The 26,798-nt window shown below is 38.8% G+C and overlaps 2 protein-coding genes and 1 pseudogene across 3 annotated transcripts; 2 read left to right on the plus strand and 1 right to left on the minus strand.

Moving 5' to 3' along the window:
- Nucleotides 1-8,017: 8,017 nt before the first annotated feature.
- On the plus strand, nt 8,018-9,674 carry LOC146473871 (melatonin receptor type 1B-B-like). Its single transcript, XM_085117903.1, has one exon. It carries the CDS (start codon nt 8,018-8,020, stop codon nt 9,089-9,091), a length of 1,074 nt encoding a protein of 357 aa, XP_084974029.1. The 3' UTR covers nt 9,092-9,674.
- A 561-nt stretch (nt 9,675-10,235) lies between these two features.
- LOC146473872 (melatonin receptor type 1B-A-like) lies at nt 10,236-12,556 on the plus strand (annotated as a pseudogene).
- Nucleotides 12,557-14,656: 2,100 nt separating this feature from the next.
- On the minus strand, nt 14,657-22,994 carry LOC146473873 (pancreatic secretory granule membrane major glycoprotein GP2-like). Of its 2 annotated transcripts, none has more exons than XM_085117848.1 (8): nt 22,677-22,994; nt 19,161-19,535; nt 18,274-18,468; nt 17,716-17,910; nt 17,481-17,609; nt 16,279-16,864; nt 15,525-15,826; nt 14,657-15,274 (listed from the first exon to the last, which is right to left on the minus strand). In XM_085117848.1, exons 1-8 carry the CDS (start codon nt 22,747-22,749, stop codon nt 15,138-15,140), a joined length of 1,992 nt encoding a protein of 663 aa, XP_084973974.1. In that variant the 5' UTR covers nt 22,750-22,994; the 3' UTR covers nt 14,657-15,137. The 2 variants fall into 2 exon arrangements, with proteins under 2 accessions (XP_084973974.1, XP_084973973.1); XM_085117847.1 differs by lacking the exon at nt 22,677-22,994 and adding an exon at nt 19,869-20,139.
- Nucleotides 22,995-26,798: the final 3,804 nt, after the last annotated feature.

A 26,798-nucleotide genomic window follows, 5' to 3' on the forward strand; every position in this document is an offset into this window, starting at 1 on the left:
CCATTCTTTTGACAATAGTTTCACTAACATCGAAAACAGCCCAGTTATTACTTCGAAGAATCTTTTCAATAATTTTTTGTGCACAGACAACTGATTTCACTTTTCCACTTTTGTGTAGGAGTTTGAAGGGAATTTTGAGGAATTATCGTACTACTGTTCTTGTAAATGGTGTATTATTCAGTGAATGACAGAGGCATACTCAGAAAAAAGAAATCCGACTGGTCCTTTCAGGAGTCGAGCCTGTTCGGATGCTCTACTGAAGCTACAGGAGACTCGTGGGAGCTATGGCCATTAATTAAACTGGGTTCATGAGGCAAACATCCTGCATATTGCTAAGATTGGAATTTCATGTGTGGCATATGCGCAATACAATAAATGTGATGGAATATTTTCAACCTGGTGAATAAATGTGTGATGTATTATTCAGTGAATGAGACAGGCATACATATAAAACTCTTTTCTTACTGTTTTTGTTGTTGTTGTTGTTGTTGTTTCTCTTTTGTTTTGTTTTGTTGAATCGACCCAGTACACAGTTTCTGTCGGGAAATAAGCACTGATGTGCGTGACGTACACGTAAAATATCGCATGTTAGAACATTAACTAAGAAATTAATTAAATGAATAGTCACGAAATATATCGCAAGTAACGTGAGTAATATTTTAAAAATTAGTGGGTAAAGCAGATTGCACAATTGTACTCCGGCAAAGTCCGAAGTTAATGCACTATAGCTACATGAAAATGATTAACTGCACGCAGTTAAATAAGACCTTCCACTGTATAGTTAATGGGCTCAACAGCCCAAGCGGATCAAATATTTGTAGCCGAGATCTTCAGCAACGATCGCTTTGTAGTCGGAAGCAGCCTAGCTTAATAATAATAATAATAATAATAATAATAATAATAATAATAATAATAATAATAATAACAATAATAATACTTTATTTATATAGTGCGATTTCCAGCGATGTCCAATCGCGCTTTACAATTACAGCAAATAAATTTCATTACACCATACAATAATGAATGAAAAAAAAAAGATCTAACCACAGGGTCCAGAGGAGTTCAATTCGATCATTTAAAACACGCTTTGAACGTCTTACCTTTTAAACTAAATCCTGGCTTTGTACAATAAAATCCTTAATCTAATTGCCATATCCTTTCGATCGAGCCGTTTAACTGATCTTCGCCATGTTTTTCTTTACTTCGTAAACCGCAAACAACAACTCGCGGGCGCAATTATATTTCGGAAAGCGAAGCTTTCCGAATGAGGCACGAAGTGCCGAGAAGAAAAAAGGAAAAGGGAGGAAACTTGTACCACGTGACTCGTTCGATGTGTACCGCATGACCTGGTGACGGAAGTGAACAGTTACCGGAAACGGAAGTACAATCAACCGTTACTAATTCAAAAATCAAAATATCAGCTGTAGAGGGAGATTTAACCATGGAGAATTATTTATCGAAAAGATCCGCTCCACTACAAGAAAATCCGCCAGAGAGGAAACAAGCTAAATTATCTGGCAGGGAAAAGCGCACTTTCGTTTCTAAATGGAAAGATTATGAAATGTTTGAACGCGCATTGATTTCTTTAGATTTTTAAAAACGGCCATGTCAACTTTATCTGCAGCTAGGCTTTCGATTAATTACATAAGAGATTACCAGTCCTTCACGCCGATGAAAGCCATTCTAGAGGACTACAAAAACAACTGTCTGGAGAAGGAAAATATAGATTTACCAGCATCTGAAATGGGAGTGATCTTAAAGGAGGTATTTCCAGGTGCGACTAGAGTACAGAGGAGAGTCAACGGTTGCCGATCGTGGCTGTATCCAGTTGTAAAGTCGAACTCGAGCGATCCCCAGCAGTCGCACTCAGCTGATGTTATAAGATGGGAAGGCCTGCAAAAATTCACTGCTGAGCTCGGTTGGCAGTTGTCGGACCAAACAGATCAGTATTTTGAATGGATGAAGATCCAATCTCAAGACGTATGCAACGGCAACAGAGCAAAGCACGGGCAAAAAAACAGGATCAACAAACTTTAGGGCATGCGCATAGGACCTGATCGCTGGATAAGGGTTATGCGGGCTCTGGTAATGAGATTGGATACGTCATTTCCGTCAGCAGGTGTTGCCGTGCACATTGTACAAAAGCAATGCGTTCAAGCCGTAAATTTCGCTTGCCGAAAATGTAGGTTTATCGAATGTTTCGACGGAATTTTCGCGATGTTTGGTTAGAATATAGAAATCCTAGCTCAGATACGAAAAATGAAGCTTTTTAATTGAATTTCGCCCGAGTTATGGTGATTCGAAAAAATAAACCTAAATCGGTTTCCTCCCTTTCCGTATTCTTTAGTGTTATTCGAGCTAAGCAAACTTCCGAGCCCACAGTTATTTGGCCGGCGGTAAATAATTTTTGTAACGCAATCGTAACGCAATGTAAAACGAACGGATTAGCGTGTTTTATATGATCGAATTGAACTCCTCTGGACCCTGTGATCTGACAAGATCTTGTCTGAAAGAACATACAAGTCGAACGTGGACTCATCGGTTGCAATATTCCAAATTGAGCCAAACACCTCGACAATATTGCTGTCAGCGGTCTTGTCGTCATTGACTAGTAGTCCTGTTGTGGGCTTTGCATGGGATTCATCTTCTTCGGTGACGGACTTCATGCCTTCGGATACAGATGGGTCGTCACTCCCTCAGTTGATCGGTTGATTGCCTCTCGTACAACGGTCGATTTAGTGTTCCATTTTCACAAATTGAATCCGCCTCGCTGCATAATTGATTTGGACTTCGAGTACAAATCCAACACCTTATCGTCATTTGCTTCGCCGGTAACGAGATCATCCACATACATGGAAATTCTTTAACCGCTCGATCAATTCCATCTTGAACTCTTCTGATAGTTGCGCGTCTAAATGGTGTTGAATCGTCGATTGTAAAAATAGCTGGCGATGGCCTCAGTCCAAACAACAGTCTCGTAAATCTCGAATGTTCAATTTCGGATTTCAGGTCGCCAGGATCCTTAAACCAAAAGAATCTCAGCATGTCCTTGTCGGTTTCGTTTATTCCAACCATCAGAAATGTCTTCTCGATATCGACTGTCAGACCAATTTTGTGCCAGCGAAATTTAACAAGAGTGTCAAACAACTGCAGTTTATAATTAGAGCCAGTTTGAAGACAATCGTTCAAGGAGTGATTGCGCCTAGGTGGGTTAACTGATCCGTCATTTAGTCGTTTCTCGATCTCTTCGGATCACACCATGGTGCGGTAAATAATGCATAGTTTCGATTTCGTTGACTTCGCCTTGCTCTGCGGGGACCTTTTCCACAAATCCCTGGCTGATTTGATCTTCAATGATTCGATCGTATTCCGGAATTAACTCTGGGTCCTTCAACAATCTTCGTTGCAGAGATTTGAGACAGTTAACACACAGTTCGTAATCACTCGATATGACAGGACTATTCTCCTTCCACGGGAGTTCCACTTCGTAACGTTCACCGTTAAATCGCACATTATCGTTGAAACAATCGCTTGACTGTTTGCATTCCAATTCTCCTTTTATTCCGATAGATTCAGTTTCCCAGAACTGCTTCAAAGTGTCAACGAGGGGGTCTTGGGTATGGTCCAACAAATCATTGCTGTTTCCCGATATGATCAGGTTTGTCACAGTCGTTTCAGAACTAGTAGCGAACTCCGTAGGCCATCAGAACTTGCTATTGATCGCAGTATGAACAAAGTCTCTGCGCACGATTTCATTAGTTAAGAAGTCCCAGTGATGGTCAGATCCAATAAGGACATCAATCGAATCTTGGGAATCGGAGCAGTCCGCTAATTGCAGTCCTTGCAAATGCGGGTAGCTGCTTGCGTCTACTCTTGTCGGGAGTGGCAGGAAAACTAAGGACAGAAACCTTCACAATCTCGTCGTTGCAGCTCTCAAGATGCAAAGTTACAACATCGCATTTCTGTTTTCGAACGTTCCTTTCTCCAAATGTGTTGAGGTGAAGAGTTTCCGTCTTTGCGGGTTTCAGGCTAAGCCTAGACTTGAGACTATCCGTTACATACGAACGTTGGCTTCCACAGTCGTACAATATTTTCAGGCACCTTTGTGGATTTCGACCCATCTTGATTTGCTGCGAGTGCAGTTGCGGTTTGCTGTAAGACGTGTCCTTTCGTTTCAGAACTGGCGGTTGTTGTGATTCTCTGAGGTTGTGTGTTCGCTACGTGATCATCCATTGCGTTATCATCCATTGCCTGACCATCCATTGCACAACCATCCATTACGTGACTGCTTGTTACGTGACTCACAAGAGTCTGGGTGTTCTGCGAATACTTGTTTGGGGTAGATGACTCGGTGAATTCGTTTGACGACACAGGGACTGGTGGTGTTTTCCGTGGCAACGTCGACAGTCCAAACTACAAGAACTGCTTTGATGACCGAATCGCAAGCAAACAAAACATCTTCGATCTCTTCGGAGGATTTCCAAAGGAGCTTGCAGGTCGGTAACACGATCACAAGAAGCTGAATAATGACCGCCACCACAATAAGCACATTTAATTTGGGTTCCAGCTTACGAGGGTCGCGTGCTTTCGTTAACTTTAGCAATAAGAGCTGCAGCAGACGGTGTTTTTATCTGATTGTATGTTTGTTTGGGTTTGCCAGCGTTCACCTTTACACCTTCGCTAATCTCTCGAGCCTTAACTTCCTGTCGAATCACATCCAATATGTCAGACATTTGCCAGACCTCTTAAGCCGTGTTTCTTGCGACTTCTTGCGGTAATTTGGACATAATCACGGGAATTAACAAGCTTCCATACTGGCTAGAACTGACACCAAGGGACTCCAGACCGCGCACGTTTAGGCTAATCTTGTCATACACGAATCGGAGCTGTAAAGTCTTGTCGCTAGTATACCCAGGAATTTTCAGCAACTCATCCATGTGCGTTGAAATTATGTTCCGGGGCCTTCCAAAACGATTCTGCAAAATTTCTATAGCCGATTGATAATTCACGTCTGTTCGAGTCAATCCTTGTATAGTGCGTGCTGCTTGGCCTTTGAACAAAGAACGCAAATGATTGAATTTATTGATTGAGCTTAGATAAAGATTTACGTGAATGGAACTGTTAAATGCCAACCCAGAAAGTCTGTCATTGAGCAATTTCACCTCTAAGCTTCGATAGAACGAGCTTAGGTAACTTTGCCTTTGGATTAGCTAGCGAGCTAAAGTTAGTTTGTTGAACCATACCTACATGATCAGTGCTCCCGATGATTGTGTGTTTCCAGCGTGTACTGTGTTAGCGTACGAGCTCCCCAGCGCATGAATTGGGGGATTTCCAGAACCCAAATTTAACGTTACATTTGCGTGTTGATCTCCATAAATAGGAGGCGATTCAAGGAACACCAAGGGCACATTTTTTCCACCAATTTCCTTGTTGTCGGACTTGTCGGAGCCCGTCTCGACAGCGGCTATCGTATCCATGATCCTTCGTCGTATTTCCAACGCTTTTTCGTTAATTTCGTACGATTCTTCTATTTCGAGTTCGATGTCTTCGACCTTACACGTTTCGAGAATCGCTTCGTCGAGAGATTTTACAATTTTCCACTTCTCCACAAACGATTCAGCCAGAGTTTTCAATCGTGGTCGATTCAAGACCTCGTCTTTCAGTAAACCATGTGCTTCGTTGGCAAGCTTCGTCAATACAGTTCGACTACCACGCGTTTCGGAGCGAGACCGTGCTAATTCCTCGCTCATTTCGTCGATTGTGTGTTCACTGCCCCACGTTGGGTGCCGTGTCAAGTATTTCGAATTCCTCCACCACCAATTCTAAGGGGGGAATACACCTAAATTTGAATGAAATTTGAAGAGGTTTTAAGAAGGGATAGAAGGAAGATGATTTTTGGAACACTGACAGACAGTTGACACCCACGCAAGAGCACCCCAGGTTGCTAGTGGACTAACTTGGTGTCCTTCTATTAATTATTACACGGAATGCCCGCAGGACATAACGTGTCTAGGTTTCGGTCGGGTATCTTTTTTTTCTTCGTCGTAGTCACAAATCGACAAATTAATTTATGCATTAAAATATCTCCTCCCCCAGTAGGGATGTATTGTTCTGATTGTCTTCAACAAAAGCAGGCCAATCAAAATCTATTATTCGGGCACATATCACGAGAGAGGGGACCCACTCATCCCTTCCTGTGTGACGTCAAATCATTATTTGCTTTATTCATTAAACATTGATTAAATTCTACCCTCTCCCAGAAGGGATTTATTGTTCTGATTGTCTTGAACAAAAACAGCCCAATCAAAATCTATTATCGGCGCGTGTATCACGAGGGAGGAGACCCACTTATCTCTACCTGTGTGACGTCAAAGCAAGTCATCGTTTCGAAAAGTTGTTTTTGTTCAATGGCGGCCACATGTATAAATTTAAGACTCTGATCTGCCGTTTTCAGAGAGAAAACAAACCTTTTTCAAGCGTTAAATCGAAATAATAACTCCTAGGTAGTACTCGACAGTTGGAACGGTGGAAATTGGAAGAGTTCACAGCGAAGAAACTCCGCTTTCAAAAACAGATGAAATAATCAACGCGAAGGATTAGAGCTAGAGGAGGCCGGACCAGTTCAACGGGGTCATGACGTTATTGCAGAGTTATTTCTGGTATGATTCCTAGTAACACAACGATAAGTATCACGCAATACATCTGAATAAAACCATTTAGACCATTATTTCAATTGCCAAGGGAGGATAGTTTTGAAGTATCTGCGAAACATACAATGGGGAATAATTGGGGCTACATTAAGCATTCCGTGTCAATGCCATTAGCCGGGCATCTTGTTAACTACAAATTCCAATTTTAAAACTTCACTTAATCTTCAATATTTCTTATTTCTCTTTATTTTACCAATCTTTCTAGAAAAACTACTCGTCCCAAACATACCCAAAAACCACCAAAAAATTCACAAAATACCACACAACACAGGTTCACGATATAATGATAGAGTTTTTGGATTGCTTGAAACGTGAACGAGATATTTCCATCAAAGCCATAACGAGTGGCGGGAAAATGGCGTTCAGGTGTAACTCTCCCTTAACTTGTTTAATCGTTCGATTCGAATTACACCATAACTACGCGAGAATCATACAAGATTGTAATGGAAAGCATGTGGTCCAAAAGGAATAAAAGTAATAACTTCAAATTCAATCAAAGAGAAGAAAGATCCTCGCAGTCACTACGCAACTTAAGCAGTTGCGAAAAGAAGTTCAAATATATGTTTTAAATATATCTTTCAGGCGTTCTTTTCGCAACTGCTTAAGTTGCGTAGTAACTGCGAGGATCTTTCTCCCATTTGATCTTTCATCCGCAGTTTAAATATATGTTTCATGTAATATATCAAACACGAGAAGATGTGTTTCATCAGATATCCAAACACTGAGAAGTAGGTTGAAAAAACGCAGCCGAGTTTTTTTAAACGACTTCGAGGTGTTTGGATATCTGATGAAACACACTTTCGAGTGTTTGATATGGCTTCTCAAATGATCAATAATTCTTGGAAAAATACAAGGCTAAAGTTGGCAAAATTTTATGGTAATTAGGATCACATATCCAAACCACGGTCACGGTAGTGATTTCCTTTGTTTTCTCTTGATGAATTATGAATGAGTGTGAGAAGTATTTTTACTTTACTTGTCCCCTGGTGCCAAGGTGGCGCATAGGGCCTCTAGAGAAGTATTTACATTAATTTATTCATCCTTCACGGGTATATTACGAACTCACAATTTAACCAGCTCCCAGTTGGCCTGATAGCTCAGTTGGTAGAGCACTGCACCGGCATCGCTGAGGGCATGGGTTCGAATCCCGTTTAAGCCTGAATTTTTTTTTCAGGCCATCTTTTCGAAACTGCTTAAGTTGCGTAGCAACTGCGAGGATCTTTCTTCTATTTGATCTTTCATCCGCAATTCAAATATATGTTTCATATATTTACATTTATTAAACTTGAAATTCAGTTGATTTTAGTATGATGGCTGATCTAGAACTGCGAAGTACAGCTTTAATAATCGTAGAAGCTGGTTCGATGATTCTTTTAAATATCTTATCTCTCCTTGGCAACATCCTAGTTTGCCTCTCGGTTTACAGGAATTCGCAACTTCGTACAGTCACAAATCTTTACATTATCGCCTTGGCTGTAAGTGATTTAATAGCCGCCATTTTCGTCATGCCTCTTGTAGCAGGAGTACTCATCTCAAGCCGATGGCCTTTCGGAGAAACAGCTTGTCAAATGCACGCGTATTTCAGCCTTTTTGTGGTTTTCGTCTCGCCTGTAACTATGGGCTTAACAGCCGTCAACAGATATGCGAATGAACAATATGAACGATTTTTCTCCAAAACAAAATCTCGAATTGTACTGGGCTCTGCATGGGCGTTTGTGATTTTCTATATCTTGATTACCAGTCTAACTGGTTTGCAGGGAATTCACTTCGTTCCAGGGTATGCAGGGTGCTTAAATAAGCATTTGAGCCAATTTGGAACCATGCTTCACTTCTTCGTTGTACTTGGTCTTTTTTTTCTCCTTCCATTGGCCGTAACGATATTCAGTTACATCAAAGTTGCCAAAAAGGTTCGAGATCACAGCATGCAAATGGCGGAAGGTCTTCACTCACACGGACGAAATACAGCAATCAGCGTACACGAAATTCGACTGAGCAGATCTCTGTTTGTTGTGGTTTTTGCATTCATGTTGTGCTGGATGCCTGCCTGGGTCATCACCATATTGACTCGTTTCGTTGAAGTTGATAACATACCAAGAAATGTTCAACTGTTGTGCTTCTCGTTGAGTTTATCTAAAACCATCAATCCATTCATTTATGCGGGAATGAATCCTCTGTTTAGGAGAGAATTTCGAGGAATACTCAGCTGCAAATTTGGACAGAAGATCGAGGAGAGTCAGCACACATCCAATGAAGGGCAGAACAAAGTTTCATTGATGGCACAATCAGGCACCATTGCTAGCCGTAGAAAAGCTGAAGTGGAAAGCTTTGAATGTCGACAAATCAATGAGCAGGAAAACAAGACAATGGGATCCATACTGTAAATACATTCACAAGTATATTCCCAAGTAATTTTACTCAATGATGAAACATTCGGTGACGTTCCAAAGGAAGTTACATGAGTGCAGGTATCCTTGTTTAATTCGGTTCACTACTAATATTATTCATTTATTTATCTATAATTTGTTCGAAAATAGAGAAAAATTGCTGTTGCATGGCATGTAAATATTTCGCATTTTTGAAAGTTATTATATTACCAAACAGTTGAATCTCCGCTTACGGACACCTCAAGTAAAGGAACACCAAACTGAGGTCAGCTCTGCAGATTCGATATTATTGCACTGCACTTCAACTTCAAGGTCTTTCAAGTTATTGTTATTTCAGACCATTCTTTTGACAATAGTTTCACTAACATCGAAAACAGCACAGTTATAACTTTGAAGAATCCTTTCAATACTTTTTTGTGCACAGACAACTGATTTCACTATTCCACTTTTGGGTAGGAGTTTGAAGGGAATTTTGAGGAATTGTCGTACTATTGTTGAATATAAAATTCTTGTAAATGATGTATTATTCAGTGAATGACAGAGGCATACTCAGAAAAAAGAAATGCGAGTGGTCCTATCAGGAGTCAGGACTCAAACCTGTTCGGATGCTCTACCACTGATCTACAGGAGACTAGCGGGAGTTGAGGCCATTACGCTCGGTTCATGGGTCAAACATCCTACATACTGCTAGGATTAGAATGTCATATGTGGCATAATTATTGCGCAATAGATTAAATGTGATGGAATATTTTAAGCCTGGTGAATAAATGTGCATGACGTATTATTCAGTGATTTAGACAGGCATACATATAAAATTCTTTTGTTTGTGTTGTTTCTTTTTTGTTTTGCTTTGTCATTATTTCTGTTTCGTTTGTTTGTTTGTTTTAATTTTTGTTTTAGTCGTCAAAACGTCGGCCACTCAGTTAGCCTTGCTTTCATAATGAGGTTCAAAGCAACTCGGAAATGGTCTATAAAAGCGAGTAAACTCATCAATAAAATATTTAGGGCATCTGTAAATTAAGACGCAAACAAAGACCACCTGCTGGCTGGAAGAGCTCGAGACCAATTATGGACTTGCATATAAGGAAACGCTTTTGAAGCGAACGTTCAGAAAGAAAAGTTAGAGAATTTCATTGCAAGAATGACGGCCGAGTTAGAGTCGCGTAGTACAGCTTTAAAGATCTTCGAAGCTGGTTCGATCATTGGTTTAAAAATCTTATAACTCCTTGGCAACACCCTAGTATGTCTCTCGGTTTACAGGAATTCGCATCTTCGTACAACCACAAATCTTTACATCATCGCCTTGGCTGTAAGTGATTTAATAGCCGCCTTTTTTGTCATGCCTCTTGTAGCAGAAGTACTCATCTCAAGCCAATGGCCTTTCGGAGAAACAGCTTGTCAAATGCACTCATATTTCAGCCTTTTTGTGGTTTACGTCTCACCTGTAACTATGGCCTTAACAACCGTCAACAGATATGTGAGGATGTGCAAGTCGAATGAACAATATGAACGATTTTTCTCGAAAACAAAATCTCGTATTGTACTGGGCTTTGCATGGGCGTTTGTGATTTTCTATATCTTGATTCCGAGTCTTACTAGTTTGCAGGGATTTCACTTTGTTCCAGGGTTTGCAGCGTGCTTAAACAAGCATTTGGGTAAATTTGGACTCATGCGTCACTACTTTGTCGTAGTTGGTCTCTTTTTCCTCCTTCCATTGGCTTTGACGATATTCAGTTACATCAAAGTTGCTAAAACGGTTGGAGATCACAACATTGTAATGGCACACGGACGAAATACAGCAATCAGCGTAAACGAAATTCGACTGAGCAGATCTCTGTTTGTTGTGGTTTTTGCATTCATGTTTTGCCGGATGCCTGTCTGGATCATCACCATCTTGGCTCGTTTCGTTGAAGTCGGTGACATACCAATAAATGTTCAACTGATGTGCGCCTTTTGCTTGAGTTTATCTAACACCATCAATCCATTCATTTACGCAGGAATGAATCCTTTGTTTAGGAGGGAATTTCGTAGAATACTCATCTGCAAATTTGGAGAGAGTATCGAACACACGTCCAGTGAAGGAAAGAACTTAATTTCTTCGAAAGCACGATCAGATACCATTGCTGGCCGTAGTAGAGCTGAAGTAGAAAGCTTTGAATGTCGGCAAATCAACGTGCAGGAAAACAAGAATATGGGATCGATGAGCTAAGGCTGTATGAATAACTAACACTGTAAATAAATTCGCAAGTAATTTTAATCAGCGATAAAACATTATTCGGTGACTTTCCCTAAGGAAGTTACACGAGTGCAGGTATCCCTGTAACATTTGGTTGATAACTGATATTCGTTTATTAATCTATTTGTCCAAAAATAGAGAAAAATCGCTGTCACATGCATGGCATGTGTAAATATTTTGCAATTTTGTAAGTATCATATTAACAAACAGCGGACACCTCAAGTTAATGACCTGAGGTCTCTGTAATTCATCTGTTAACGCACTGCAATTTAGCTTCAAGGTCTTTCCAAGTTATTGTTATTTCATACCATTCTTTTGACAAAAGTTTCAAGGAAATTTTGTCGAATTATCGTACTATGGTTGAACATAAAATTCTGTCTTCAGTTGTTTGTTTCGTTTTGTTTTGTTTTGTTTTGTGTTTTAGTCATCGAAACGTCAGATACTCTTATCGCTTATTTTTATCTTATTATTTCTTTATTTTTGTTTGCTTTTGTTTGTCTGTTTGAGTTTTGTTTGGGTGTCTACTTTCCTTCTAAGAAATTGAAACAATAGCTGCATCTGGCTTTTATCTCCTATTTCAGTTCTACAAGTAGAAATTCGTAGGAAATCCTCAAGTCGTACGGTCACTGAAACTTGTCATTGGAGAGTTTTAGATCCAAGTTTACCGCGAACCTCTAACCACGGTTTGCGGTTAGACGTTCAAACGTAATTCGATTCAGTTTTTCTTGCAAATTTACGGCCGCCATTTTAAATCAACTGCCATGAATGGCACTTGTTTTCAAGATCCAATAGGATTTATCAAATTTAGCATTTCGCCCGAATCTGTGCCTCTGTTAATGGATAAAGACTTGCTCCACAAACTTTTTGTATCGTTACGTGAGACAAAACAAGCGTTGTACGCTTAAAACTTTCAGGTAAATGACATACGTGAAAACCTACCTCTCTACGTTGAAAACACACGTCGAAAACCTCAAGACTGGTCACGTGACATCCAGAGGTTCGCGGTTCGCGGTAAAAACGGATCTAAAACCCTGTATATATATATACTTGCTTCTCGTTGGTGGCATTGATGACGAGAAATGAAAAATTAAACGGGGAAAGTGTGCGTTTGGCAAAATTTGTCGCATTGGTTTAAACATGTGAAAAAGCAGTCCAAGAAGACCCTGTGAGAAACCTTGTTGCTTGAAAAAGAAATGAAGCAAAAGTTCCAGCTAAGTATCATGTTTAATAATGATACGCAAAATCGGATTACCCTATCATTTCATGTTCAATGAGCTAGAGGTTGACGGGATATTTTTTAGCGATATGCTCAAAAGTAAGATAGCGTTTGTCACCCAATGTAGACGGAAAGTAGAATTGCCTGAGGTTATCGAGCCCCATTGACTACTTCTATTAAGCCTTCACTTCTCTCTTAAAACAAAGCAACAACAAGCAAACAAACAAAGAATTCGGAAAATGCTTCAATCCAAGAAATTCATCATTGATCCCGGGATATCAGAGATATACTACAACACAAACGGGAGGTAATTATAACCAAAGATCTATTTTTGTTACTAGGGTTGTGCCAAGTAAACAGGACATTTTTGTGCGGATATTAGCAAATAAACAGTAAATATTAATATCAAAGGGAGAAAAAGATTCCCTAAAGCGTGAGCATAAAACGGTTCATTTTTACGAAGTTATTCGCAAAAATCGAAATGCAGGAGGATGTGATCACGAACTGTGCGAAAGCGGTCGCGCGTGCGCAGTAACCACTCACTTGAACTAATGCAATTGAGCATTTTATTGATCCCCTGATAAAGAAAAAAAAAGCGCAAAGCAACCAACACCGCATTACTTGTGGATTAACGCTAGTAAATATTGATTGCATAAGTAAAAAACTGTTTTGTGTTATGTCGCTGAAGAGACTACCTTCGTTTACAAAGAGGCCAAGCTATGCCGCCAGATGATTTTAAACACGCAACCATCTGCCACAGTTGTAAAATTCTTCCAACGTCTGGTAAGGTGCATAGCTTCTCATAACTTCTTTCCACCGTCAATGTTTCCTTTAACCTTTTCTGGAGGTAGTATCTCTTCCTTGTGAGCAAACATGTAGACAAACCATGATCTACTACTTATGTCAATTACTCTACTACTTATGTCAATTACTCCTAAATACCAGTTTCAGATGCCGGCAAAAAGGCGATCGTCCAATTATGACTTTTCTCAAGTCATTATAATTTCCCAAAAGCGTTTTTCAGTACTTGACATCTTTCTATACTTTTCATCAAATTTTGTCTCCTTTCAGGGGCGTTTCATTCACCTGGACCCAACTTTGGCCAAAAAGCGTCCGTCTGCACATGCGCGATATTAACGCAATCATCTTCGAATTCAAAGAAAGAGAAATGCCTCCAATACACAGCGAAAAAAGTGGATTTAACACCTGAAAAGTCAAGCCAACACGCGCCTTTACTCGTTTGTAGTTTAACTGGCAGCTGCACTAGCCAATCCTCTCAAAAGTCTTTTAAATAGAGCTAATAAAGCGAAGCACCCTTAATTTAATGAGATCTTTTTGACAATCCAGTAAAAATAAAATCACGAGGAGTAGAATTCTGAACAGCTATGACTACAAAACTAAGCTTCCTTGACTCGAGATATAAACACTCTAACATGTAAGTATTCCAAAGCATAAGTTGAGTTCTCACGCTGTTCAGTATTTATACACCTGCTGCTTAGTCCTTGAGCTTGAGATATTCACCTGTAAAGCAATTTACGATACGCTAGTGTGAATGTCAAAGTACTTCAGCATTAGTCAAAAGAATATTTGTTATACGAACTTTCTAAAAGCTTGTCTTCTTTCAAAAATATGAAATAGTTTCACATCGTTGCACAGAGTCACCCAACGAGAACATGAAGGCAAATTACGTAAAATGTTCTCTGCTGTGTTCGCAGATAGTTTTGTGTCCTTTAAAAGACTAGTATATTTGTGTAATCTAATACAGTTAGATCTCTTTGGATTCTTTAGCTGAGAATTTATCTTGCAACAATTTTTAGGGAATGGAATCTTAATCACTGAATTTGCGAGCTGTTGTTGGCTTTACAAAAATGCGAGGTAACCGTATTTCGGCATATTTTAACGACAAATTCCTCCCCTCCGAAAACGGAAGGAATTAGTTTTACATTGTCAAAATTTTGAGGTACCATTTTTCCGAAGAAAACTTAAAGATTTTCTTTAGAACTAAACCCGAATTTCTGAGGTGACTTAATTCTTCCGGGTAGATATCGACCGAAATGGACCGTTGGGTGGCCCTGATTACTATCAATTCAACTTTCAATATTCAATTTTTATTAATAGCCTGATGATGGTTGAATGCAGCAAAGAATGGCTTGGAAGGAGTTCCCTCAAAAGACTTAACACACAAGGTATAGGATCTCCGTGCCGGGTACCTCAACATTAGGGGAAAGAAAAAGTCCAAATGAACCGAAGTAGTTAAAACGAAGCCATTTCTCAGCAGAAAAATTTGGTGCTCGCCAAACTGTCTGGCTTATTTCAGCCAACTATGTGTAACATACTGGAATATTTTGAAAGTAATGTTCGCATCAGTATAGAAACTTTAAATTTTCTGTGTAAAAAGCTGCAACACAAAAATTAGCCATTCAATAATATAGTTAGATACTATGTTCAAGTTACTGAAACAAACTATTTTAAAAAATTAGATTTAAACCAAAACAGTCATTTTCATGAAATCCTTTTCTAAAGAAATGAATATCTCGAACTCAAGTTGCCTATAATTGTGTCAAGTCCAGTTGCTGTTAGTGAATTTGTTTTCACTCTTGATCACTAGTGGCAAGCACAGTGTACCCAACAGGCTTGTCACGTGACTTCTTGAACACCATCAACGCTGTTCCCGCCAAACAAGCAACACACATCACAAACAGGGTCATCATAAGAGCAGGACTGGAACCTAGAGGAAATGAACTTGAGTTAATACGATGCTCGTTAAAAAAAATTCGGCATGACGCGTTGTGATAGATCTGCTTTTAACAGGTACCATTCAGAGTTCATGTTTTTGGAAGATTTTGATTAACATTCTAACAAAAATGAGCCATTTCAGGAAAAAATTGATTCAAAATGAGAAGTGAAATTTTACTGTGTATATTATAAGCCTGTAAGGTTACTGCAAGCAAACCCTTGCTACCATTATATTCACTTACCACTCTTGTCTGCAGTACTGTCACTCTTTTCCTCTCGCTTCTCACGTGCCAGCTGGAGTGGGCCCTGGGCCAAAGAGTATACAGCATCAGTCACGTGATCGCTTACTTCACGTCTTCCTCGGCCACTTGATGGACATTTTTTAACACACTCAGAGCTTGGGTTACTTGCATTGCATACGATCACGTGACAGTGAACAAACACGAATGGATGATCAGCAATGAACTTGAAGGCTTCCAAACTAAACCGCTGGGCACTGACTGAAGACGAGGAATGGTATTTAACTGTGACATCGCTTGGCCACCTAAAAGAGAATAACAACTGACTCATATACTTCTACTTAACAGTGGCGCAAATTTAACGCATAAACTTTCTTGTCCATGGCACTAACCTAATAAAGAAATAGCGATATCATAGCGAATGTCAAGCTTAATTCCACACTGCATTGTTACCCTGGGACATTTGGATAGCAATCTATACCCTTAACAGGCGTCAAGCTTTTTTATTTTTGTGAATAATTATAATGAAAAGAGAGATCTGGCCATGGAAAACCGAAGTTCAATTGAAAAATGAACATTCTATTCGGTTCATAATTTCCCCATTTTTGACGTGAAGGGAGTACTGAGAAATGAGCTCTTAGGAAGAGGCATTTTTTGCTTGAAGGTTTTTCACTCACGAAATGAGCTGTCAGGAAACCGAAGGTCGCAGTCTGGCGGAATGGCTTTAAGAATGGCAATTACCTAATAGTTTTCTTACCCTTTTGTAATGAACTCGTACTTCAAAGGATTCTTCTGATCCTGAGTGGGTGTGGAAAAACATCGACCAGCCATGACAGACAGCTGCTTATCACTTGATGATACTGACACCTCAAAGAACAAAGGTCTGCGCAGCACCACAGCAACAGGGAAATCGTCCTTCATGTAAGGACTCACGAATCTCTTGTCAGGAAACATGTTCAGGGAGAGTGTAAAGTTTCCTTTGCCTTCATCGTTAAACACGAGTTTTCTGTTATTTGGTCTCCAACCAACTGATGACACTACGCCATATTTGGAGTAGTAACAGCTGAACTGAATTTCTAGTTCACGCACGCGCGTTATGACATCTTTAGCAGCGACAGGGATTTCCAAAACTGCGTTGGAGTAGACAATGGTTGTAGGCGTGTGCCTGCGCTTTGTGTCGCAACCGGTTAGCGGTGTTGTGAGTGAGAAGTATGCGCTTGTTTCTGTAGCTTTGCATGTGGTGTCAAGGAGTCGAAGATGCTCACGGTCAATGCCACGGAAGAGGGACTTGGGAATGGTAATGGTCATATTATTGCTGTTGCAATGAACATCGACACCTGGAGCTAAAATAAAAGAAAATTAAAATGTGCTTTCTGCCTTTTAATGGCGATGCTTATTTAAGGGTGCGCTATAATATGTGAAGAAACCTGAAGATAAAAATTATGTGAAAATCATTTCACAAAATACAACACAGAAAAGGAGACTGGTTTTCAACGAAATATGCAAATGCATGGTTTGGTAGAAAATCTAATTTACCTTGCATTTTCTACTATTTATCTTTAAATTGTGCACCGTTTAATTCTTTGATCTTAGGCTGAATCATTTTATTTATGCGTTATATAATGGTGACAAGGAATGATTTGTCAGCATTCTATTTTAGTGCTATGCCAGTTTGGAAAAGCTTTTCCCTGATTACTATGTAGTGGAAAATCGTTAATAAATTAAAAACTTATCTGCGGGAATTATTAAGTAATGTGGTTTCCAAGGAAATCACAACATTTTCCCAAGAAACGTATTTGTATTTGTGTTGCTTCCTGCTTCCTATTGGTAAATTGTATTAGTGTTTGACTTTTCAGCATTTGGCCAGCGTGATTACTTTAGTTTAAGTCTAAATCTAATTAATTGAAAGTCACTCTATCATATTACTGCACAACAATAACCTCATGATTTGATATTTACCATGACAGGTCCTCTTATCAAGTGACAGGCTCAGTTCCGGATCTGGACATTCACATTTATAGCCCCCAGCGGTATTCACACACTTGTGACTGCATCCGCCGTTGTTTGACACAGAACACTCGTCAACATCTGCAAAAATCATTTTATTGTTTTTAATACCTCCGCTTGTTAGTCTTCAGCATAGATAATGTGAGCGAAGACAACTTCTTTGTGCGACAATCAACAGAAAACTTACCAACGCATGAAACTGTCTTAGCCCTGTTTGTCCACTGTCCATTCGCCCTGCATTGTTTAAATGAGGGACCTTGTAGCTGGTATCCCTGTGGACAAGTGAATGAGCATGTGGTGTTGTATTTCATCTGTGACGTCACACAACTGTTTGGTGATGTTTTGACGAGGCGGTTAACAGTAAGAGCTGGGCACTTTGCAACTGGAAGTAAAATAGATTAAACAGATTGGACTTATGTCAACCTTTCCAAAATGTTACAGATAATTTGTACCATGCGATTTTATAATTCAGAAACATATAATTAAGGGAAAACTATGAAACAATTTGATTTGAACTATTCAGCCAGCCCTGTGATTTTGCTAGCAAATCACTCATAACTGACATTAGACTGGGAATTTTTTTTTATGTCTATATACACATCCATTAGTTTCTAAGAATACTGTTGTCTTGTGAAATTATAGTTTGTTAACCGCATGCTAAAAATAGGGGACTTTATTGGGCTTTTTTGGTAAAGAAATTTTTGCTTTCGTAAAGTAAAAATATGAATGAATTTCAGTTACAAACCATTACAGGTGATTGAATTCACGTTTCGGTTCCAGACTCTTCCTTTTCCACACTGAGTAGATGAAGGACCACTGAGTCGGTATCCACGAGCACAAGAAAACGAACAAGTTGCTCCATAGCCTTGACTGGAAGAGAGGCAATGGGAAGGAGATACGTGCACACCATTACCCACAGAAAGCTTTTGACAATAATTAGCTGGCAAAAAAGAAATGAAGCAACATCACAAAACAACAAATGGCTCGAAATTTGGAGAGAAAAACACTGTTTCTTTGAAAGCCATTTCCTGCCTAGTTGCTTATTTACTTTTTTATCGTTTTATTTATTTATCTAATTATTAATTGATTTATTGATTTTTTATTTATATATTTTTTATTAGTGATTTTAGTTTTGTTTTGTTTTTTTATCTGAAATAGAATTATTACTATTATTTGTCCAAACGTTCACTCTATATATTTGTTATTGCTGTCACTTGCTCCTTCCTATCCCACGGTAATTTTCCCTTTTCTCATTTGCCGGCATATCTCAAACGGAAAAATGGCTGACATTTTAGTATTCCTTTGTCTGCATTCAAATTAGCCTCACTAGCCTCGTTCAAGGGTAATATTGTTTTGATTTTTTAACTCAAGAGCGAGGTTAGCAGGGCTAATTTGAATGCAAACAGAAGAATATTAAAATTTCAACCATTTTTGCATCGGGTCTATTACATACGTCATTATAACCCTGAAGACGGAGTCAAGTTCCCAAGAACATGATGCATGTCTTTGGTAGCCAACTTGAAATGAACTATTTAAATCAAAAGATAATTACATTTACTGACATTTCTTAAGATATATAGTGATAGAATGATCAATACGTCATTTTTTACATGGTACAGTTCTCTGGCTTACCATTTGTTTCGCAAACATAATGACGCTTATATAAACAGCCGTCGTCACTCCAACTCCACCCATCAGCCTTGTAGTAAAGTTCCCCACATTCTTCCCTAATATCGTCTGGTTCTCCTCTGCCCCATCGAGTGTAAATAGGGCGCGTTCCATCAAGCCACAGCCAGCGTGATTTGTTCTTGGGATCCCTGTACAAACCAATCCATGTCCTGTGTGATATTTTAGGGGCAAGAGCTTGTTGTTCAGCCTGTGATTTCACTACGGCGAGCTTAGATCCCAGGGCTTCACAGGCGGATTTGGCTGCATTCCAGTTCACAGCACCGGAGGAGATCTTGTAACAAGAACCTTGTATGTGTATCCAGTTTTTTGGACATAATCCTATAAAGTAAATATTTCACAGTAATTAGTTTTTTTAATTTTTAGATGATCATCAGCTCCGGGTGAAAAAATAAATAAATGGACTGCCATTGCTTTTCACTGTGAAAATAAAACACACTGCTCAGAAGAATTGCGCCAAGGTCCGCTTAGGACATTTTCAGACACAAGATTTTTACTAGAGGACAAATTTCCTAAAACGACGGTATACTGACCGTATAAATTTCGCGTAGAAAATTGATCCCAAACATGACACATTTATTCGTTACGCCAAATCAAGGAATACGCGCGATCGAAATGATGGAGTGTACAATCTCATCCAACCAATCAACCTACCTTGTGAACTGCTCCGTAACACAAACAATGAAAATGCAACCAGGAATATGAGTACCCGGTAATAATAATGCATGACAGAAACAAAAAAAAAATCAATTCAACATTTCGAATGCACAGAAAGTAACGGTGAGGAACTACAGATGGTTGAATCCAGAAATAGCAAAAACAACCTTCACTGTTGGCATAGAAGTATTCTAACTTCTGAAGAAGTAGCATAGTTTACGTCTCCCAAGACTAAGTTAGGATGCCTTAATTATAACGGGTTTTATCTCGTCTTCTGTACACAAAAATTTCTTCATTGTACTTCCCTTTATCTGCGTCACGAGACATCATTGGAGACAAGACCATTTTCCTAATCTCTCTTTTTAAAATCGAAAAGAATACTGACCAAAAAATCCTACATTTTTGGTTTCAATTAAGTAGGTCATGTTTTAAATTAAAAAAAACACGTTTCCGTTACCCTCACACTTTGACCGCAAGTCCACTTTGAAAACCAAAACCCGTATTCCTTGAATACAATTAAAAATATAAAATGATTTAAAACCGGCTTCTTAGAACCCTACACGCGATCTATTACTGCAAATCGTTCCTTGTGTAGCAAATTAACAAGAGGCTATCATTGTTGTAGCCTATACTCGTGCCATATAAATGCGGGCGATTGCTTATAGGGTGATAAGCTCTGCACAGGTTAGAAAATTCAAATTAAGCCATTTATTCCCTCATGTATTTCAGTGATTCACAAAATTAGGAAATTGGTAATAAACAAAACTATTGGCCAGTTATTTAAACAGAGTCTAACTTAGACCGCGGTTTAAGACAATCAGTGAGCCTCCAAATCTGTTTATAAGAGGTTTATTTTAAGTAGATAAATAGTTTTCTAGTCTGGGATACAAAGCCTTCTTGTTACTGTCGGCAGCAGATAATAATTAGATATGATTGTTGGCAAAATTGAAAATGGTTTAGAGCGTGGTTTTGTTAAACACCGTCTAAACTGTCTTTTAATAACTGACCCTATGTGTTTTAAAAATACTCAGCTCAATGGTTGAAAAAAAACAGCACTCCTAGCTTTGGTCTAAAATAGTTAGAATATCTAATTATTTAATTAATTTAATTATTAATTAATTTAATTAACGAATAAAATACACTAGTTGCGAATTAAACATTTTCCAAAAAAAAAAGTGACGGTAAAAATTTGATCTTCGCTTGATACCGACTGAAATACCGCAATTTGCATCACCGTATAGAAAACTAGCCGTACTAAATTCAAAATGAAAAATGGAGGGCTCGCTAGTGTTGTGAATGTAATCGTCGAGTAATATTATAACGCTAAATATAAAAACACTGAATTCTTTGGTTATAGGTAAGACGCGAGAGAGAACTTCTCTTGTTATTTTCAGGCACAGTAATTCTGCCGGATAAGTTTCCCTATAAGCATGCGCTGATGCGTACGATGGTGCACAATGGTCGCTGCTCGGTATTATTATTCTAACAAGGACGATAATTTCGCCCAATACAAGCGTAATTGTTTCCACTGATTAACTCTTAACTTAACCACTGATACCTAAACTGTTTCAAGGAAAATTGTGTATTCTTCAAATTCTCTCCGTCGAGAGTGACGAACGGCAACTTTTCTCCCCCTCGTTCTAATTATGTTGTTTTGTGACGGACTGAAAAAAGGAAAATTAAAATTCGGACCAGTATTTTACAGCCTGCGCCGCAGACGGAATCAAGCCATGTGAATGTCTCCGTCTGCGGCCGGCAGGCTAGCATTCTAGTGCTAGTGAAGAAAAAAAATGGCCGAAAATATTTTTAATCGAAAGATCCGCCTTCGCCGTTTTCGTATTTTGCAGTAAATTGAATATTTTATATCAGTGTCATTGAATCAAACACGACACAGTAGACAAGCTACGTATTGGCTGTCAAAGCAAAACCATAATTTCGATTGATAATAAGCAACGTAAGCAAGTAACTTAATCTACTCAGGTTACTTCCGCAATCAAAAATAAAGGTAAATGTATATTAAAATAACAAAGAAAAACAACTAAAGCTGCTTTGTTGGCACTAATGGTATGCTGAATTAAAAATACACTGAACTGTTTACGTTCTTATTATTACATGGTATTCTCTGGCTTACCATTTCTTTCGCAAACATAATGACGCTTATATAAACAGCCGTCGTCACTCCAACTCCACCCATCAGCCTTGTAATAAAGTTCCCCACATTCTTCCCTAATATCGTCTGGTTCTCCTCTGCCCCATCGAGTGTAACTAGGGCGCGTTCCATCAAGCCACAGCCAGCGTGATTTGTTCTTGGGATCCCTGTACAAACCAATCCATGTCCTGTGTGATATTTTAGGGGCAAGCGCTTGTTGCTCAGCCTGTGATTTCACTATTGCGAGCTTAGATCCCAGGGCTTCACAGGCAGCTTTGGCTCCGTTCCAGTTCACGGCCCCGGATGAGAACCTGTAACAAGAACCTTCTATGTGTATCCAGTTGTTTGGACAAAATCCTATCAAGTAAATATTTCATAGTAATTAGTTGTTAATTTTTAGATGATCGTTAGCTCTGGTGAAAAAGTGAATTAATGAAAAACACATTGTTCGGAAGAATTGCGCGAAGGGTCCGCTGAGAACATTTTCAGACACAAGGTTTTTACTAGAGGACAAATTTCCTAGAACGACGGTATACTGACCGTATAAATTTCGCGTAGAAAATTGACCCCAAACATGACACATTTATTTGTTACACCAAATCAAGGAATACGCACAATCAAAATGATGGTGTGTAGATCTCATCCAATCAACCTACCTTGTGAACTGCTCCGTAACACAAACAGTGAAAATCCAACCAGGGATATGAGTACCCGGTAATAATAATACATGACTTAATTCAATGTTTCGAATGTACAGAAAGAAACGGTAAGGAACTAGATATGGTTGAATCCAGAAATGGCAAAAACAACCTTCACTTTTGGCATAGAAGTATTCTAACTTCTGAAGAAGTAGCATAAGTGTCCCAAGACTAAGTTAGGATGCCTTAATTATAACGGGTTTTATCTCGTCTCCTGTACACAAAAATTTCTTCATTGTGCTTCCTGTTTATCTGCGTCACGTGACATCAATTTTCCTAATCTCTCTTTTTGTAATCGAAAAGAATACTCACCAAAAATCCTACATCTTTTAAATTAAAAAAACGAGTTTCTTTTACCCTCACACCTTGAACGCACTAAGTTTACTTTGAACCCAAACCCGTATTCCTTGAATACAATTAAATTAGATTTATAACAGACTACTTAGAACCCTACACGTGATCTATTACCGCAAATCGTTCCTTGTGTAGCAAATTAACAAGAGGCCGTGTGTAGCCTATACTCGTGCAGTATAAATGTAGGTGATTACTTATAGGGTGACAAACTCTGCACAATTCAGAGAATTCAAATTAAGCCATTGACTCCCTCATGTATTTTTCTTTACAGTGACGTTTTTAAAGTTAAGTTACTGCGGCAATTTCACTGTTCAACAAAGATGGAAAACGAAACTATTGTAAGCCTGACTATAGATCGGTGCAAAGATCGAGCAGCAGACTTTGGGAGCTTTGTGGGAAATTCAGTAATTCATGTACACGTCTGACTTTCCCATCTAAACGACGGGGAAACTCAGCCGGGAAACTCGTCCATCTCCGAAGTCGCATTCGGGAGCGTTTTTCTTCCTGAGTCCTGCAGGACGACATTTTATTGGTTATATCAATTTAATAAAGATATAAAGAAGACGAATAAATCTATCTTAATACAGCGCTACTATTTAAAACGATCGTCTATAATTTCAAACGAACAAAACTTTATGTACATACTGAGTACACAAGCGATTAATCCACTCCCTCATGAAAGACACGAAATAGCGATTCGTTATGCCAGATAATTTCGTGGAGTTCGCTTGATACCGACAGAAATATACAATGTTGCTTCACCGTATAGAAAACTAGTTAATAAATTCAAAGTGAAAAATAGAGGTCTCGCTAGTGTTGTGAATGTAATCGTCGAGTGATGTTAAAATGCTAAATATAAAAACACTGAATTCACTCTTTGCTTATATCTAAGACGCGAGAGATAACTTCTCTTGTTATTTTCAGGCGCAGTAATACTGTCGGATATTTTTCCCTAAGCATGCGCTGATGTGTACGATGGTGGACAATGGGACCTCGCTGCCTGGTATTATTATTCTAACATAGACGATAATTTCGCCCAGTACAAGCGTAATTGTTTCCACTGATTAACTGTTAACTTAACCTCTGATACCTAAACTGTTTCAAGGAAAAATAAATAAATGTTGCACTATTGTGTATTTTTCAAATTCTCTCCGTCGAGAGTGACGAAAGGCAATTTTTTCCCCTTGTTCTAAATATGTTGTTTTGTGCAATGATCGATGATGGACTGAAAAAAGAAAAATTAAAACTCGGACCAGTATTTTACAGCCTGCGCCCTAGACGGAATCAGCATTCTAGTGCTAGTGAAGAAAAAAAAAGATTTTTAATCGAAAAATCCGTCTTCGCCGTTTTCGTATTTTGCAGTAAACTGAACATTCTGTCACTGTCTTACATGACACAGTGGGCAAGCTACCTAAGGGCTGTCAGAGCAAGAAGAAAGCAATAATTATTGGGAAACAATTGATTATGCATAATTTCGATTGATAATGACCAACATAAGCAAGTAACTGAACCTACTCAGGTTACTTCCGCGATGAAAAATAAATGGAAATTCATATTGAACACACTTAAAATAACAAAGAAAAACAACTAAAGCTGTTTTGTTGGCACCAATGGTTCGTTAAATGAAAAATATACTGAACTGTTTACGTTCTTATTATTTGATTTACCCTTAACACAGCCAGAGTTGAACTTTGAATTCATTTGATCAGTCGATTAGTATTCAACATACCTTGACCATCATTTTACGACACACCAAAACCGAGGAGCGACCAGCGATGACTAGAATAACACCATAATATTTCAAACAGAAAATACGAAAAGAGAAACCTCAATGCTACTTCTGTGCATCTCGACAAAATGGCAGAAAAACTGTACTTAGTTATTATTCCACTACGAGATTTTTCTCGAGCTAACTCTATTCAAATACTTAAAGAACCAAGCCAAATGGGGCTTTGTTTCTTCCTGACGTGATACTCACAATGCAATAGTTATCATTTGTGACAGTAAAACAGCTTTTACAACATTTTGACAGCTGAATTACCCACCATCAAACGACGTTTATTATCGAGACTCAATAGAGTAGGCTCATTAGGGTTTTGTGGGGATATCGGTTTTAAATAAATATTATAATATAATTGATACTAGATATCGAAAAAGGAGATTTCGGAATCGGATGTGTCTTATGTCTTGCTAACAGTTGAAGGGCAGAAAAGTCAGCCAGAGTGTTGCGTCGGCTTTGATAATTATTTAACTTCAATTGTATTCGACCTGCGCAAATCTCAATTGATAAATTTGGCCTTATTCCTCGAAAACGTAATCTGGGTCTTGGGTAATTTATGGTTTAATGACCGGAGAGGCTCCGATTTGTGTTGGTTAATTGGACAGCAATACGAAGCTTTGCCGAAGTTGCATGCGTATAGTGAGAGCGGGAGGCAAGAACGTGTTGATCTCAGTGCGAGATTCTCCTAACTTCTAGAAGTTTCGGGAAACATTAAAGAAAATTTAAGCTTCCTCTACCTAAACCATTAAGGACAAGTGAGGCGATTTCTCTTTTCTTATTGGATTGAGCAATTTAGAATTACAGGTGGGTCGTTGATATCAACCTAATTTACTGAGAAAAGAGCTATTTTAATAGCTTAAAAGAGCAATTCTCCAGGAAAGTGAAGCAAAGTTAGAAATGAAAAATTTTAACCCCCTTTCATTTTTTGTGTGGAGGTAGGTTACCTGGAGGGATGAACAAAATCAGCCATATTTGGATTGGCAGGTGCGTCGTTCCCATGGAAACCGCACTTGATCACGTCGGCCTGAGGTCTATGTTTTGACCGAAAAATTCACTCTCAAATAGTAAAAATAAAGGAGTCTCGTTCTCGAGTACATGTGCACCAATTCAAATGAAATTCATACAGATGGTAGAGGCACTCTCCCAGTTTATAAAATTTGCTGTTAGAGTATTTTCGGTTCTATAATCAAGAAGACAATGTTCGCGGTATTACTATGTTGCCTGTCAGCCATTTTGAGAGGAAGGAAAAACAAGCACAAGCATATTCGTTATTTCTCCGAAAGTACTCCTTCCACATAAACCAAATTAGCAGCAGGGCTTACATAGATATTGAAGTTTATAAATATTATAAAATCTATTTGGGGAAAATTATATTCTGGCCATGGGTGTTGAAGACATCCGAGGCAAGTTGCAAAAAATTGCAAAATTGGAAATGTTGAGGTCTCCAGTATTTGGTTCAAACAGGCTTTAGATAGTGAATATCAGCTTCAGAGGCTTTTTCATTCATCTTATCCGTTATCTACATTTGATTAATTAAGTTTTGGCCAACGAATTTGATGAAATATAAATTAAAACAAAGCCCACCTTGCAACTTTTGGGAATTTCTTCAGGATACTTTTGTCGTATAGGATGGGTCTCTCCTCAGTTCGCTCGCTCCATTTTCTTGACCAAATCTTGCACAGACTCTAGCGGAAAGGACAAATCTAACTGCCTAGCCTCGTCGAACATCTACTTTTAGACCAAAGATGATGATGCATTAACCCGAATAAAGAACAGTCGAACAGGTCCAACACAGTCGTGTGTCGAGTATCGAAATAATTCATCAATACAATGCGACGATTCTGAATAAAGTCTTGGTGCATGGTTGAGAAGCGAAAAAATCGTTGTTTACGACCAAACGTACTAAGAAAACCACCGATACGTGGAATGGGACCGAATTTTCGTAT

Source organism: Pavona decussata, unplaced genomic scaffold, assembly GCF_977016875.1.
Source record: "Pavona decussata unplaced genomic scaffold, jaPavDecu1.1 SCAFFOLD_92, whole genome shotgun sequence".
Taxonomy (NCBI): domain Eukaryota; kingdom Metazoa; phylum Cnidaria; class Anthozoa; order Scleractinia; family Agariciidae; genus Pavona; species Pavona decussata.